The sequence below is a fragment of the Ixodes scapularis genome, unplaced genomic scaffold, assembly GCF_016920785.2.
Source record: "Ixodes scapularis isolate PalLabHiFi unplaced genomic scaffold, ASM1692078v2 PGA_scaffold0__279_contigs__length_252992795, whole genome shotgun sequence".
Classification (NCBI taxonomy): Eukaryota; Metazoa; Arthropoda; class Arachnida; order Ixodida; family Ixodidae; genus Ixodes; species Ixodes scapularis.
In genome coordinates this window covers 221,268,066-221,284,310 of record NW_024609835.1, presented here as the reverse complement: position 1 = coordinate 221,284,310, position 16,245 = coordinate 221,268,066, and the positions used below count along the sequence as shown (strand labels likewise).

Sequence of the window (16,245 nt, the reverse complement as noted above, 5' to 3'; positions counted from 1 at the left end):
ACAGAGCGACTTAAAACCTCCAAATAAAGCACGGTTTCTCAACTGCTTCCTTCATGAAATAGGAGACGCTCACAGTTCAAGCTCGCGTTTGATTCCGTTGCCCGCGGGACGCAATTTCTATCAGAAAATCTACTTTTTTTCCTTTCAGTTCTGCGACACATCGTAGCAGACAAACTTTTGTCATCTGCTCCAGCACCTTGCCGGCCTAGCCGGAGAGAGGCACGACGGGACTGCATTTTGGCGCAACCTCGATTTTTTCAGTGCAGAGAGTGCATGCACGCGTGGGGTGTCAGCAATGAAACGAACTCTGAGAGTGCAACCACTTGTGGAGTGCCGGCTGAAACGAACCCGCTCCACGCTGCGAGTGCTGTGAAACGAACTCGCTAATACTTCTTCAGTGCAAGCCGGTTGAGACCTCAATGACCAAAATCGGGCTCTCGGTGAGATGGAATGGCAAACTGAGAATGCTTTCATGACCAGGGGCCAAACAAATAACAGGTGCATTGTATGGTGAGAGTATTAGCACCGAGAAGTTTGGGAGGCGACCTTTTACAGCGAGCCGGGGTGACGTCCTGCTGAGGACAAAATTTACCCCCTCACTCGCCATACAACGGCCGAGACGGCGTTAGCTGTCGGCATATTACTTCCGTTTTTTTTGTTTTTTTTGTGCGCATTTTACGTATGAAATGTGAATTATTATATGCGGCCTTATTGAGGTATGGTCTGTAGCTGCAGACGAAACTTCAACCAACATTCCGAGCATGGTTTCCAGGGCAGACAGTGCATGAATCACAGATGGTATATGAAAAGGAAGAAATGCCACCACACTTGCAGGAGCATTGCAGTATATTTACATCTCGCACAATCAACGCTGCTGATGATTTGAATAAATTAAGAGGTTTTTTTCAACTTTGTTTCTAAACAAAAACGTCTCAGCGAAAAAGCTGCACTCTGCTCGAGCAACATGTTAAATATATTCTGGGCCATGGGGATAAAATTACAAGTGAGACCGCCCAAAGGCCTTTGACTTAAATGCCATTTGTATGCCCGCAAAGCGGGGTCTGATGTTCTCCTAAAGCGCGAGACAAATGGACGGCAGAATCGTCCGATCCGACAGTCCGAACGCCGCTCCGAATTGAGACACACGCACACGCTTCCAACCTCGCAAGCGACACAACAATCCGTTCGGCTCCGCCCAGGAGATCCAACTTCCAAGCACTCCAGCGGAGGTCCGCGTTCATAGATCTCTGGTCCCAGATTGATGGTTTAGCTCGCACGAGCAAAGCTAGGAGCTCGTTCTTGTTAGCGCGTGCATTCTTTGCCGGGGCCATCTTTCTCGAATGGATCAGCGGGATCTACGCGTCCGGCTTCCCGTCGCCCGTCCCGTTTTCTTATTCGTCCCGACAGACCAAGTATGTCATCATGACGTTCGCGCTAGCTGTGCTGTCATTGGCTGGACGCATCCGACAATCCGTCCGCCGTGCGAAACTATCTGGCGCGTTTGACGCATGTCGGATCGCCGATCTGACGCCTGAAGCGACCAAATTTTTCGGATCAGGCAGTCGTACTGTCGGATCGGACGTCGGATCGAATGGATTTTTCGCGCATGTGTCTCGTGCTTAACTCGTGAATCTGCAAAGAACAGAATTTCAGTGTCTGAAACACTTACACCGCCGCTTCCACAACCCCTTGCACAACCGCCTTATATCGTGTGGAGGGGGCGGGGGGGGTTCATCGACGGAGTTGCCTCCACCGATAGCTTTCCATACTTATAACCCAATTATAAGGGTAAACGTGACAAACACGGTTGGAAAAGCTATGAAAATTCTGTCGGCATAAGTCTCACCCAGCGCCTTGTACACTGGGTAAACGAAGCCCCGCTCCTCAACGTGCTTACAGCTCACAACGGCCGATGTTGACGGTGCCTTCCCCATTCTTAGTCTGACTGTCCATGCTCTCTTTAATCTCGAAGTTTTCGGGTGGTAGAATATGATAGCAGCTTCTTTTTGTAAATTGCATTGCAGCGCTGAGCAGTAGGTCAGCATGATCACAAACCTCCGATCGTGAGGAAACGGGCGCAGGGAAGCCAGCTAGATGCCAGAACGCGAAGCGGAGTCCGTCACCAGACGTCACAGTACACCTCACCCAATCAAGACGTGGCGACCGCAGCGACACTTGTGTTTGCTCTGAAGACTAATAGTACGCCGTGCAAGCAATACCATTGATCTCCACGACAATTTGCTGGATCGCGTGTCTCCGCTTGGTCGTTGCAGCTCAGGTGCGGCCACCGGATGGCCACCTTGGGACAAAGATTATCAGTCAACCTTTTGGAGCGTTGCGGAGGCTGGGCGGCAGTAAGCTGAAGACATGTTTTCTGCTCGTTCGTTGTCATTTACCGAAGAAGTTTGTTAAAACCCCGAAAGGGTGAGAATTGCGTTTGAGAACACGTGGAAATTTTTACGAAAGCTCAGCACCGCAAGAAAAAGGGGCAACTCGTCTAACGCAGGTCTTACCGTTCTGGCGGCATGATCAAAGCTTCCTTGGCATGCCAAAGTGCTGCATCTTTGTCTTCGCACGCTTGAATACCGATCAAGAATTAACGCCGTGTGGATTTGTTTCGTGAGTGCAAAGAGCATGAAGATGCATGTGCCTCTGGAGCAGCATTTTACTTTACTCTTACGACTGTATTTGTAACTTGCGGCACTTGCAGTCCAGAAGCGGGCATGATCCAGTGGCAAAAAAGGAGGGGTAGGAGGCTATGGCGACGGCGACAGATTGCACACAACTATATGGACGGGCCACGTTTGAAAAACTTCAGATATCACCGCTTCATACTTTTGCCTTCGAAAACCTACCTTCTTCCACAGCATTGCTCTATTTGTGCTGTCATGTGATCCATTTGAGTAGATTTGGAACATAGCCATGGTTAATCCATAATAGCAACCACCGATTTCGTTTCCTATTGATAGCAACTCGCTGGAACAGCTGGGTGATAGAGAAGACGCCTATGTGCGACATACCTTCAAAGCTCTGCCATGGCATCGATTCTTGATAAGTATCCAAGCGTGAAAAGGCACAGAGACGCAGCAGTTTGGCAGGCCAAGGAAGCTTTGATCACGCCGCAAGACCGGCGAGACTCGACGTTCGACAAGTTGTGCCTTTTTCTTGCGGTGCCGCGCTGTTGCAAAAAATTTTATGCGTTTTCAAAGGAAATTTTTATTGTTTACACATTGAGAGCGTTTGGCGCTCCTTTCACTAAACAGAGGGGAGCGCCGCCGGAGACTGACACTCGAGCGTGCTCTTCGTGCTCCGAGCATTTCTTGGAGCACAAGTGACTTCTTTGCGCTCCGTGATGACACGTCCACAAACAAGATGGCTGTACCATTGTTGAGATTGTTGAAACAAAAGGCGTAGCCGGACAGCTGCTCCTTTTCAGTCCATTAGTGGTTAATCCAGCAGGTAAAAACAATTTGATTTGAGAGCCAAGACAGCAATTAGCATTCCGGAAAAGGTTTGTTCATGTGCCTTGCCTGAGAACAAAGTGATCTATCGAACGAGCGTGCTGATAGCTGGGCGACAGAAAAGTTGCCGAGAAGACAGTGGGACGGCTGCCCTTTTTAAACTGCTTAGTCCAGCTGCAGCGAATAAAGATACTTAGATTGGAAAGCCGAAGCATAAGTTAGCATTGCGGGAAAGGTTTGTTCGTGCATCTCGCCTGAAAACTCCAAACCTCTCAGAAATACTTAAACGTTCGTAGAAACTTCATAACGTCGCCGTCTCTTTTACTTTGTACACTGCCGCTCTACACTGGCTTTAATTAATTTACCACCGAAATAATTTTGGCTTCTCCCACCCGTATCCACGGGATGCCAGGTTCGTCATAACCGTGCGGTGGGAAGGAGCTTGTGCGGCTCGTCAATAGATTTGGTGTGTCGCGCTCCTGTACGCCATGCGCCGTTTAGTTGCTGTGCCTGGAGTATGAAACTCGGAGCGTCAGAGTAGGAGTAAAGGAGTGTGGACTTAAAGGGGAGCTGCAATCATACTTAAGCGTCTACCTCTTTTGCGGTTTCCACGTCTCTTTGGGTTCGGGTAAGCCAGCGGGCACGGAGAGAATAACTAAATATCAGTGAGTCATATTTTAACCGGACGACGCGGAAACCTCCTCCACCTACGAGGGCGACCCGCGTTGCCGAAAGCGCGGAATATGTGACGTCTTTGGTCCTGGGCTTACTACTGGTCAGAGCCGCTAAAAGCATTTTTTTTAGTCTATACAAAATATAAGTGTCGCGAACCGTTTCAATTATGTATGAAAGTAGTTTTTGTTCAGTATTTTAGATCAGAAAAGAAACAAATGCAGTTTATAAAGTACGGAAACAAGAAAAGACCCGACGACAAAAAACCCGCCACCAAGCGGTGAAAAAAACGGCGCATACAGTAAAACCTCGTTATAACAAAGTTGAAGGAGTGGTCGTAATTATTTCGTTATAACCATTAGTTTGTTATAGCCAATGTCCATTTCTTCCCACTATTAGCAAGCAAAGGGAATTATGATTGCTTTGTTATATCCATTAGTTTGTTATATCCCGTTTTGTTATAACGAGGTTTTACTGTACTAGAAAGGCGTAGTGGGATGAGGCTCCGACGAAGAATGGGCTTAGAAAGGTCCCGGATGTACGCGGTGGCGCTGCGGTCGTATACCGGCTCGAGGATCCGACCGGTTCCGAGCGTTCCCAAGGCTTTCGGCGCGGGCTTGGCTGGCGATTTGACCCTTTGGCGGTATGGCAGCGCAAAGTGGCTCCAGTTCTGAACTGATCTTTACCCCGTGTTTGCCGTCGTTTGTGGCCAATGAAGTGTTATGCCGAATTAGTCTTTAATCGCGCGGCAAATGCAATGCGAGCTGCCCTGGCCGCCCGCTTCATACAGCCTAGTCAACACGTGCTTTAGTGGCACCCTCTCGAGCCGTCGACACTAAGTGCGGCAGCCGTGAGCGCTCGATGAGCTCACTACTTCACGGCCACTCAAACCAGGACCTACGACGTCATGAAGGATGTTATTTTTTGCTTGTTTTTGTAAGTCTAATTTGCCTATAACTTTTAAAATAAAGCGAAATTTGAGAAAAGAAAAGTTTCTTTAAATTACTACGTTTAATGCGCTCAGGTTCGGTCCAAATTAAAAACCAGTCAAAAAGTTATTGCAGGGCCACTTTAACGCTCCCAATGACGACAAACGAGCAAAAAACATGTCTGCAGCACGCTGCCGGCCAGCCTCTGCAACGCTCCAAAAGGTTAATTTTCCGTGTCCCAAGATGGTCGTCCGGCAGCCGCAATCACGGAACGAAGAAGCGCAATTTAGCAATTGTCGTAGAGATCAGTAAAAAAATATGGAACGCATACCCTCCTAGCATCCATCAGGTAGGGATAAGCATTCTGTGCAGTCTATATGCCCATCAATGTCAACGCATGTAGCCATTTGCAGGCAGTCGCATCCTTTCGAAGATCAATCTGGCCTTCGTCAGGCACCAGCTTTCGCTCTCAGCACACAGCCACTGTTGGTGGGCTTCAAGGCTGCTCGCATCTTCACCCTCCACAGGCGGGGCAGCCCCGGACTGTAAATGTAGAATATGAATATGGCAGGTATTATTTGATAACACTTTATGTTTTGGCCGTGTAAAGAAAATCTGCATTCCATTTTCTAACATATCTGTTATGAAATAACAAGGTCAGGTGGAACGGCTCGAGTTCGCTGACTGAAAGACAGAGGGCTTAGCCTGAACCAATATCCTAGCAGCCTTCGATATTGGTGTGGGGGGAGGGAAGGCTGAACCTCTAAAGACGGCTTCAAATGATTCTCTAATTGCTTAACTGCAAAGTTTCAGGCTGCTGCACTTCAACGTTCTGAGCTTTTTGCAACATATATTTGCGCTGTCGCTAACCATGTTCCATTTGCCAATTTTTTACACGCCCCTTCTCCTCCAATCAGAACAGCACGAGAGTCCGCCGTGAACAGACTTGGCATCATCGTGTGTCATATATCCCCGATGATTGCCTTCCCCACTAAGATGCATTAAAGCCAAGGCTCGAGCACAAGCTCATAGCATCGCTAGATGGTCGCACTGCACGAACCCTCGTGCAGCCTGAGTATCTACTAGTACTGGTAAAAGCGAGCGAGTTGAAAATGAATACTTAAAATCGAAAGAATAAAGCGCGAGGGACAAGCACAGGACAACCACGTAAAGCCTGGTTCAAACAGCTGCGTATGACCGCGTTGTGGCTGCGAGAAACCAGGACCTCCCTGCTGCTTATATCGCGTGCCAAGATGATTCTTTGAATTGGAATCCACGCTTCATACGAAGCACAGATGTGCCGGTGACTCGTTTTCGGTTCTAAACGCAACGCAGACAAACACACTCAAACGCAAGTGTCGGAACCGACCTTTACGGTACAGGCTCACAGTAAAACTGTGAGCCCGAACCGTCTCGCACGTCTAGCCTTCGCTTTAGTACACCTCAAGACGCGACGGAATGTATCGTAATAGAACCGATGTGGTCTCACCATTTTGAGCAGAAGTGCGTGAGTAGCCGATGCTATTTTCGTGGTCGCTTGCACGTAAACAACCAAGGAGCTTGTACACAATGCCGGCATTCATCTGGCTTGAAAACAACTTGAGCGTTGGCTTGGCTTGGATGTCAGCTGCCCATTGTGCTTACTTGAACTTCACGAAATCCTCTAAATTGAGCAGGCTGCTTCTTGACTTCTGCTGTCGGCGCGTATGTCTGCAATTCGGCGGTTTCCGAGTTCGACGATTCGGAAATCATGGGTGTACCACCGCAACACCCTCTTAACACGATTTCGGTAGCCGTAGGGTGTAAAAAGGATGTACGAAGGGTGTAGGCCTTTCCGTACACCCTTGAATATTCAAAAATCATGTAAAAATGGTGTAGGAAGGGTGTGAGCTCGGAAAAATACCCTTTTAACACGAACATGGGTGTTGAAAATTTTAGTGTGTAACCTTCGCCGATAAACGTTCGCTCGTCACAAGCATCAAGTTGCCGGTGATCGTTGTCCACCCTACTGGGTTTTCCAAACCGAGTGCAATATCGTCCTGTATTGAAAATCGCAGTCGCGAGGATGCCGCCGACGTCGCGCTCACGACGCCGCCAAGGCGACCGCAACCATAATCCTGGGGGCCGCCATTTTTTTTAACTGTGCTCGTCTTGGCTTTAGCCAACTTCTCATCACGAATCCTCCTGAGAGGAGCGCAAAGACCCTTTGCGTACGCACGCTATTTCCGAGAAATTGCGCACGCTAAAATTGCGCACACAAAGCGCCAAACCTGGTTTGCGTTCGGAGCATGCGCAGTGGCGACGACGCTATTCTTTGCGTACGCAAAGCTTTAGCGTGCGCTATTCTAAAACTCCCTATAAATATACTGCCACCGCTTTTATCTCGCGCAAAATTTCCTTTTTTTTTTTTTTTGTGGAGGGGGGGGGGGGTTAATATTTACCTTCCCTGGCCGTAACTTTACCTGCCGTTCCTAAAGTATAAAGGGGCGGTTAATCGGACACCAGTTAAAAGCATCGGCAGTCAGTTTTTGCGAGCGAAATTGGAGGTTTCTACTCAAAGTTGCACGGATTTCTCCGCCATTAGGCAGGGGCGCTAAGTACTTCCTTCAACCTTGTCCCCATGGAGCTGGTCACGTGGCATAAAAATCCCTCTTGGCCGCAGCCGCGGCCGCAAGATGAGCAAACCGCCCCTCGTGAGTTTGCGGCTGTGAATGACCCGAAATGAACAGTGCAGTGCCTAAGAATCTGCACAGCGACACAACTATCAATCTGATCTCTCATGCGGTAACCATATCACCTCCTCCAAGCGAATCACAGAATCTGTTTGCGTGCAAGTAATGTTTCCATAATGCTATGGTGTCGGTAAATAAGTATTAAATAAATAATAAATTTAGTTGCAAGTTCCGCTCCATCCTGGCGTGTTTGTTCCTTTCTTCGTTTTTTTTTTTATTTTTTTAAAGCTGATATTTATCAATTATGTTTTTAGTTAGTACCAGCAGGCCCAGTTTACCACTTTGTTCCTGCCGCTAAAGTTTACTATAGAATGGGCAAGTGTTGTCAATGAGGTCAGATCCCCGAGAGGGAGTCCGAAGCTCCGTGCGTGGAGAGAGTAGCGACGCACATGTCCCTTTCGGGTGCTGGCCAGGTAGCAAAGGTACGTGGCCGTTTGTCCCTGGAGCTCCATGTGGGCACGGCACAGCCTCTTCTCGGTCACCTGGTGACGGCGGGCTTCGGACAGCAGGTACCGCACGGCTAGGTGGTCACGCAGGGGCCTCTGCGCAGTGGACACGACGATTCAGTCACTCAGTACAAGAAGAGCTCATCTTATTGCTAAAGTTTGAGGTATTAGTGGCGTCGAAAAAATAATGTCAACAAAATACGAGAAAAGAACACAGAGAGTACAAGAACTGGATTTTTCGACAGACAGTCAAGGCGATGGTTGTGCTGTAAATAAAGAAAGGGATCTTTCCGTGTTGTTTCCCCCCTGCAATACTAATGCCGCACATGCGGTGCAGAACATGGTTGTATATACTGAGTGGGTTCGGCGGATGGGTGGAGCTCGTGACCCGCTAAATCTAGCTAGAACGACTCGACCTCGCGATAGCACAAGACGGGAATTCATTTTCGTTTCTCCACTCCAGTCTGAGCTAGCCCATTTAAATTCGCGGTTTCTAGCAATATTTCTCGTTCCTCGGAACTCTGTTACGCCTGTAATTGATCGAGTGGGGTGGCTAATCCAAAGTGGATCATGCATTATTCGCACATAACGGCGGTGGAAACATTCGGCAGCCACATCTCGGGTAGTGGTTGATAGACTGTCGGCATGTTCAAAAAGAATGTCCAACTCTCAGAGAATATATGGCTCTGCTCGTGAACGAATGGCACAAAGAAGTAAAGAATAAGATATTGGAAGCCGAAAACAGGCACGCGACAGGGGCGCACCTGTGCCACTACTGCAGAGCCGTACTATTGGACGAGGAAGTCACACAGTGAGATCATGGGTCATCCACATGACAAATGTATACAAAGTGCTCCACGGAACTTCAGCCAAGGTTTAAGAATATTTTGATGCAATTTAGGAAGACGAAATTGAAGGAATTAGTTCGCTTATAGTTTAAAACAACTCAGGCTATTTTTGTTTTCGGATGAAATAATATCTTCAGAATACTTCATGAACTTTATAACTATTCCACTTAGAGCAAAGGTCAAAATATAAAGTTGTACAGCGTGCTCACAAACATATCCAATTCGACTGACACGCTTGAACGATGTCACGCTGACGGTTCCTTGTATATAGTCACGTAAATGAACCAGTACAATCTTGCGTCAGAAGACGCTCCGAGTCCACTGCTGGCGCGCTACCTGGTTCGAGTCCTCGAGTGCGCTACAGAGGTTTTAGGCAGCGGCTGCGCATGTCAGCCGTGCACAATCAATAACAGAATGCAACTTTTTTTTTATTTTTTAGGGGTAAATGCGGGGATAGGTAGCGATTGCGCAGCCATCCTTTTTGGATTTCGAGCGGTCTTGGGGCGATTTTTGTTGATACATCCTCCAGCGCGTGCAAGCGCGGGCTCGCATTTACCGCACTAAAGGCGCTTATGGTTCGCTCCAAATTCACCAAAGGAATTCCCCAATACTTTCTGGATTCGCTTCACACATTGTGAGTAGGGTTCTCTGTTTTCAGTGTAAATCAATAAACACCGAAAACTAACACCCGAGCCGGTTTTATCCAAATCGGGGGGAATTAAAAGAAGCCCGAATAGGAGCTGCCCTTGACTAGGAAAGACGCAACGGCGCTGACCGGACAAAATGAGTGAAATTAAAAAAAAAAACGTTTACAAGAGGGCATTATAGTTTATTGAAGGGGTGTGCATAGTCTCATCTTGCGATGCGTTGCTGCGACTGTAAGTGTGAGCCAAGATTGAGTGACAGCGAAATATTGTTCAAGCTCAAGGACCAAGTCTAGAGCAGTGGTTCTCAAATAAAGGTCCGCGGACCCTTTCGGGTCCGCGAAGGCATTCTAGGGGTCCGCGAGGCCCTGCCTCATCAGTCAAGTCCAGCAATAAAAGTTGTGTTTTTTCAAATCGAGATGAAATGTTTCAGTTTCCCGGCCAGTTTTCTCGTAAGTATGTCAATAAGAGAGGTCTACTTCACACTAGCCCTTAGTTATATCCATTTATTAAATCATTTTTATATTTATTCTCTACCTTTCTTCTCCTCTCACCACGAACGGGGTCCTCCATCACCTCCGCCGATCCACAAGGGGTCCGCGAAACATCGACGGTTGAGAACCACTGGTCTAGAGAGGTAGCAGAGGCATACCAAATAAAACAAAAGACGGGAGCCTCCAGTGTCAGCCAACCGTCTTTGGCACTGCTAGATAGTGAGGTGGCGCTTTTAGATCTGGCTAGCGTCATATCGCTATTTCTCGCGTTTATCACGTGCCATCACGATGTTATGAATTGCCTCGTGATACGCAGGCGGGGGGTCGTGCTATTAAGGATGAATGGTCATTTTCGCATGTTTTCCTATGAACATATTTGAGTCGCTCGTCCTGTGTGTTTCTTCTACGTCCTCGTCCGTTTTCGCGCTGTTTCCTACGAGGTAAAATACAGTGGAAGAGAAACAATTAACACTTAACAATTAGTTATTGTCTAAGGTCCAACAAATTGTATAACAGATTAGGACACATTAGAATAGATGAGGGAGGCACGAAAAGCTTAGGAAGGGATCATAAGCGACTTAAAATACAGTTCGGTAGAGCAGGGTAGCTAAACTCGTGGAGCAAAACATTCTTCGCTTTCTGACGTAGCGGGGGGGGGGGGGGGGGGGGGGGGGGGGGGGCCAAAAGAACGCCGCAAAGTTTCCTCCTCCCTGCGGGCGCTCAACTTCGCAACTTTTGACGAAAAATTCCCCGCGATCTCTAGGCGGTGCACGAGAGCACGAGACAGCGCGGGGAGGCGAGCGTTCACGCCGCTCGCTGTACGTTGTCTTTGAGCTCACTAGCGCCGACAATCCCGTCATGCCTCGCCCAGGCAAGGAGCGAGAGCAGACGACGAGAGTTCGTCTGCTACGATGCGGCATTCGCACAGCAGAACTGAGAGGAAAAGTTGGTTTTCTGCTCGAAATCGCGTCCCGCGGGTCACAAACTCAAACGCGAGCTTGAATTGTAAGCGTCTGATATTTCACGAAGGGAGGAATCGACGACCCGAGTTTTATTTGCAAAATTTGAGTCGTTTTGTTGCCGTACAGACGCTGAAACCTACCAGTGTGTAATGAAAGGCCCAGGACAAACACAGAGGCCGCAAGACCTCGCATCATCTGTGTGCGGGTGAAAAGTGGAACTGTTTTCGACAAAGCTCCCACAGCAGAAACCTGTGACACATCCACACAGCGTCCGGGAAGGTTAAACATGGAGACGTTGCCCGAGGCTCAAGCGAAGTCATATTTGAACGGAAGCTATCTTGCCCGGTCGTATTTTGTTTTGAAAAAGCTCTCGTTCTCAATGCCCTCACCAGGGAAATAATAAGTATCACGAAACGTATTGCTAGATGTTCCAAAGAACTAGACTTAAGCCGTATCTTTCAGTGGTTCACTCATAATACTATGCTTAAAACGAAGCATAGTATTATGCTTCGTACAGTGCCATCAATTTTCTCAAGTGTATGCTGTTTTGTAGTCAGCTGGTTTCGGAAACTTACCCCGTCCGTAGATATCTCTGACAGCCGAGTTGCTTAATTGGAAGTCATCGCAAATGCAAGTCCCACGTTGCAGCAACCAACGTTTATAGATAAACGATGGCAGCGACTGGGCACTCTCGCATTCCCATCCATCACGTCGAACAAAAAGGCGCTAGTTTCGGTTTGAGGTCGGTACTTTTCTACATCTTTGGCGACAGCATCAGTCTGCACTCGGTGCATTCGGCAAGTTCGTTCAGGGCCTGTTCTGCGTGCAGCACTCCGCGCGTGTAATGCATTAGAACTCTCACAGTGCAAGTCTGGATCGCGGATCGGGAGCCGTCACTGGCCTCACCGGCGGCCATTGCTTGACAGCAGGCAATACGCCGCGTCCTGTCTAGTTCTCTCGTCGTTTTCGTCCTTGTTGTTTTGGCCTATTACACCATGAGGCAATACACGCAAGTATAAGGAAGAAACACGCAAAAATTGGAAGCTGGTACGCGGTGCTCGAGGGCGAGCATTTTATGACGTGCTGCGATGATATATCGGGTCCTTAGATATCAGATAGACATTCCTCAGCCTTTCGAACATCGATTTAAAAACAAAAATGGGCCGGAGCACCACCGGCTTTACCGACGTCGCTTGCTTCGGTTGCTAAATAAATAGCACGATCAGTGACTGAACGGCACGCTCCGAGTTTTAGTTTGTCACGGAAACCCTCAGAGCAATTCGAAGAAAACGCTTTCACCGTGAAGTGCTATGTACAAGCGGTTAAAACGATGCGAATGTCCCCAGTAAAGGCCTTCTAACTTATCGTTTGCTGAGCTTTGATGACTCCGAGATCACGGATGACTCCACAATAACTCTCGGCAGCCCTTGTCCTTAAACGCATCACAGTTAACGCCCATCAAAGTCGCCCTCGACCCTCAACCACACAGCATTTATTTAAACAAGATTGGTATTCCAACACGTTTAATATTCTTGCCCACAATATCAACTGTATTTGCGGAAACACGATTGAAGTTTCAGGATCGACAACAACCTACTAACGTAATAAAATTGAGTTTTCCTGTTTCTCCTATAGCACGCATTAGATCGTGTCAAGCGATGACTGCCGGTGGTGCGGCTCGACACCAGCAATACAGGCCTCTATCCGCGATACAGCCTACTAAGAGATCAGTGGTGCCAGTGCTATTAGACATAAATCGTTTATTTGCATCGGTACACCCATACCTGCCGGATGTCTGGACGAGGCGCAAAACCGTACATCCGGCCAATATTGAAGCCGGTTTTCGGTTGAATTTGCTTCGACGCTTGCCAAGAACAACGTGCTGCTTCGGCGACTCGTTTGCGTGATTTATTTGTTCAGTCATTTTATTGGGTCCCGGGCTACACCCCAAAAAAGAATTGTACTGTGGTAATTAAACCTTGACGAGAAGCAGGCACGTAGCCAGGATTTTGTTTCGGGAGGGAGGGGGGGGGGGGGGGGGGGGGGGCGGGGGGCGTCTATGACAAAGTACTCTATGAGTTGGAGTGGGAAGAGGGCCTCAGCATAATGAAAGATTTCCCGGGGGAGGGGGGGGGGGGGGCCTTATGGCCTCCCCCCCTGGCTACGTGCCTGACGAGAAGGGGTATCGTAGTTTTACATCTTTATAAAAAGGTGTAGTGCATTATCACACGTTTTAAGAAACGTATTTAAAAAGCACACATTTTTAAAGGTGTGAGGTTGACATTTTTTTATGAGGTCTATTGCTACACTTATTAGGGTGTTAGTTATGGGACACCCCCCTTACATGTATAAAGGTGTGAAAATGTTTAATGTGTCTAACGGAAGAAAATCTCTTTCATGTGACTACATCGCGTGCCGATGAAACGATCTGTCAATGACACGTCGTTCGATGAACTGATTTGACCGCCAATGAGTCACGACTGCCATTAGAATTTCGGGGAAATAATTCCGCCGGCTGCCGGGAGGCTCGACCCTACCCAAGAATTACCCCGGTTATGGTTTGTTTTCCAACATTCTGAATTGTATACCAGCTTATTAGTACCTCTTCAGATATTACAGAAGAAAAAAAAAAAACAAAAACAAAAAAAACGATGGCAGTTGCAAAAACTCTGACAGCCCGCCTCACAGTCATGTGGGAGACTGACAGGCACTGGTCAGTTTTCACCATGCCTTGAAAGCTACCGGTTCCGAAAAACCGGAGCGCGTAGAGGACTTGTTGTTCCGCGGTCATGGTAGACTCGATTGTCCGCCGCCTCGAAGTCCGGGCGCCGAACGAAGCTTGTCGCAGAGTCAACGCGCAACGGCTTTCGATAACCGATACTGTCGCCGAAAGTCGTCGTCGGGTAATTGAAAGGCGTCCCCGGTGGTCTCGGTAACGACGCCGGCGGTGGCGGAAGATAAGCTCGGCCTCAGCGTATGGCACCGCCATGTTGACAAAGTTTAACTTCGCTTCGATCCGAAGTTAAGATCTCGAGCTCAAACCATGGCTCTCGCAAAGTTCGGAAACGTCATTTTGACGTCAGCGACAACTTCGACAAACGAGGTTTCTAATCGCTTTTTTTTTACACAAACTTCGGAGGGATTTTGAGCGTCAGCAGGCCGCCTAGGGACAATCTGCAAAGCATTAAAGGAGCTGTGCAACGATATTCAATTGGAACGTTTTCACTTGACACGAGCTTACTGGCACACCTGGGACTCAAGGATACTCACACACAACGCCACTGGCCAAGAAACTCCTTTGTTGCGGTGTAATTTCAAGGACAAAAGAGATCATTTTCATTCAATCTCTCCTTTGCAAAATTGGATGACATAACGTGGGGATCGCAGTACACCCAAGTGACGATATTTGAATGCGGTTCATAGATTGGACCCGAGCATTGCGTGGGGACTCGACTTAGGCTCGTGATAATTGCTAGCTCGAGAAGCATTCGGGTAGTGACCCGTGTCCAATCGCTGCAACGACGACAACAGCCGAGCCATAACAATGTCTGGAACTCAGCGCGTGTCCTGCGCTTTGCCAACCCCAGCGCGTGGCTATGATCAACATTGGCGGCATATAATAGGCTCCAAATCACGTGGCCGCTTGTTCTGGTTGCGAGTTGAGAGGGTGAACGCTGCTCGTTTTTCTTTAATTTTTTTCTGGGACTTGTATTGCGTGGGGTGAAAAACGAACGCGTGTTTCATAGGTCATTAGCGTTAGGGATCCATTTGAAGCGGTATTTGCGCAAAGTACGAAAATTGTTGCATCGCTCCTTTAATTTTAGCTTGGCGTAGGGATGTAGGGACAAACGGGCGCTACGTCATCGGCGAAGCCGTTCAATCAGCGGGCTCCCCGGGCCCCTCACGCGCTGCACGCGCGCTTCGATGAACTTCGCAACATTCTGCCCCTCACAAAGAAATGAACGTTCGAATGATTGACATCTCGCTCGGTGCGACGTCAGCGTCGCGAGAGTCCAATTAGCGCGTTCCACAAACTTCGGGCACAAAGTTGTGCTTGACGAGTTTAGCGACCCAGAACTAGGGACACAAATTCTTGAACGAGAATGTCTATAGATCCTAAACGACGACCAACTCCAAGAAGTATCAGAACGAATTAAGACTATGGTATTCAGACAACTGGAGACATAATAGACAAATCACGATTTAGCAATCACTTTTAAACTAGAGTTAGACAAGTTAAAAACTAAACAAAAAGGAAGAAGAAGGAAACACGCACCAAAAAGCTGGTGGGACAGTGAAGCTAAGGCGGTCATAGCAAGGCGACAAGAGGCCTCAGGGAAACACAGATGGGCGAAGAAAATCCGCTGAGGTAGCACCGAAATGCGATACATTTTAGAAAATAAAAAGAAAGGCATCTACTGTAATCTAGGCCAATATTGCATAGAGCTGGAGTGCACTGGATGATGGAGGTAAATCAAAATTATAAGAACGCAGCAAAAAGGTTCTGGGAGCATTAATACACAGGGGAGAAAAACAGAAGGGTTATATTGTTCATTGACCACACACGAGGTGATAAATATAGAGGGAGAGGAGGCAAGGGAATTTATTAGACGAACGATCGAGGCGACATTCGCAGAACTTGAAACAAACGAGATTGAACACACGACCAACAGCAACACGGCACAAGACAAGAACACTAACGAGACAACTGAGACGGGCGGCGGAGAAAAGCTCACCGCAAAACTGTCTGATACGGAGAAAATCTCCCATACATGGAGCATTCACACACGTGAAATACATTCACTCAACTGAAGTATGCTGGGGTATACCTTATGCACATGCGGTCATTCGGCACTTCACTAGCAGAATTAATTTGTAAAATATGAAATCGTCCTGGAACACGTAAGGTCCATGCCTGACGAAAATAAAATAATCTAAATAAAACTCGTGCTAAAAAAAGTTGGAGGAAAATATAAGCAGTGTAGAGGGCTGCAGCTTGAGTAGTTTCTGAGTATGTATTTTTCGAAATGACATTTTATGTAGTATACCGAAACCAC

At 47.9% G+C, this 16,245-nt stretch overlaps 1 protein-coding gene across 1 annotated transcript in view; it reads right to left on the bottom strand.

The window, feature by feature from the left end:
• The window catches only part of LOC121836118 (protein FMC1 homolog), an 87,438-nt gene that overhangs the window by 15,495 nt on the left and 55,698 nt on the right, over positions 1-16,245 (bottom strand). Inside the window, exon 2 of the mRNA XM_042290863.1 lies at positions 8,184-8,336. Within this exon, the coding sequence (XP_042146797.1) occupies positions 8,184-8,336 (153 nt within the window). The remainder of the gene's footprint in view (positions 1-8,183; positions 8,337-16,245) is intronic.